Genomic DNA, 1,448 nt, shown 5'->3' on the forward strand with positions numbered 1-1,448 from the left:
TTCACCACCAGGACGAAGGTTTAATTAACTAATAACTATAATAATAACTAATTAGTGGTTTAATTAACTAGTCCAGTAACTCACCACCAGGACGAAGGTTTAATTAACTAATAACTATAATAATAACTAATTCGTGGTTTAATTAACTAGTAGTCTAACTCACCACCAGGACGAAGGTTCCCAGGAACTCGGCCAGGACTTCTCTCAGGATGGAGTGTTTTAGGGCACAGCGTCGTCGCATGGTGAGGCTGGTTCTGCTGGTTCTGCTGGTTCTGCTGGTTCTGCTTCTCTGGATGTTCTGGATGTCCGTTAGATGTTAGTTACTGCTGGACGATGATGTCCTGCTGATGTTAGTTACTGCTGGATGCTCTGGATGTCCTGCTGATGTTAGTTACTGCTGGATGCTCTGCTCTCCTGGACGATGATGTCCTGCTGATGTTAGTTACTGCTGGATGCTCTGCTCTCCTGGACGATGATGTCCTGCTGAAGACACTGACTGACCACCAGGTCACATGTCCACAACAGCTGTCCGTCGTGTCCCACATCCACAGCCAATCGGCACGCAGCATCCCCCCCCCCAGCCAGCGTATTGATCCATGTCAGATGAACCACAACATGTTGTTCAACACCAACACACACAGATGATTGTAATAAACACTATGATCCAGAATACCACAACAACACTAACACACACAGATGATTGTAATAAACACTATGATCCAGAATACCACAACAACACTAACACACACAGATGATTGTAATAAACATTATGATCCAGAATACTACAACAACACTAACACACACAGATGTTTGTAATAAACACTATGATCCAGAATACCACAGCACCTCCACTGTCTCCCAGTTGTACTGAGTACAAAACACTGATGCTGGCCAAAGGTACGGCTCCTCCATACCTCCAAAACCTGACCAACCCCTACAACCCCACCCATTCACTCAGATCAGCCAACACAGGGATGCTGACAGAACCCTTGCTAAAAACCCCAGGACAAAAATCTACTCGTCCTAGACTCTTCTCCCTCCTGGCCCCCAAACTGTGGAATAAACTCCCTGTTGCACTTAGAACTACAGACTCACTCCCTAGCTTCCATTAGAACTACAGACTCACTCCCTAGCTTCCACCATGGTCTGAAGACTCACCTCTTCAGAATCCACCTTAGCACTATAGGAACCAGACCAGATCTTACTTCAACACTACAGAAACCAGACCAGATCTTACTTCAACACTATAGGAAGGAACCAGACCCACTGCAGATGTTTGGGTCACATCTGGATTTTGGAGAGTCCTCGACCACTGATTGGTTTTGAACAATTTAGTTTTTTGTTTTGTTTTGTTAGTTTGTTTAAACTTTAGATGGAAGAATTTCTATTTGCAGACATTCAACCAATAAACACAGTTAACTTTGAGAACAGAACCTTTGAATTTAATT

General features: G+C 43.9%; 1 protein-coding gene across 1 annotated transcript in view; it reads right to left on the bottom strand.

Annotated features, from left to right (window-relative positions):
* Positions 1-241, bottom strand: part of LOC308293619 (aquaporin-9-like) — a gene marked incomplete at both ends in the record, with an annotated part of 24,151 nt that extends 23,910 nt beyond the window's left edge. Inside the window, one exon of the mRNA XM_080736214.1 lies at positions 164-241. Within this exon, the coding sequence (XP_080592340.1) occupies positions 164-241 (78 nt within the window). The remainder of the gene's footprint in view (positions 1-163) is intronic.
* Between the last annotated feature and the right edge of the window lie 1,207 nt (positions 242-1,448).

The sequence above is a fragment of the Nannobrachium achirus genome (assembly GCF_963921795.1).
Source record: "Nannobrachium achirus genome assembly, chromosome: 11".
Classification (NCBI taxonomy): Eukaryota; Metazoa; Chordata; class Actinopteri; order Myctophiformes; family Myctophidae; genus Nannobrachium; species Nannobrachium achirus.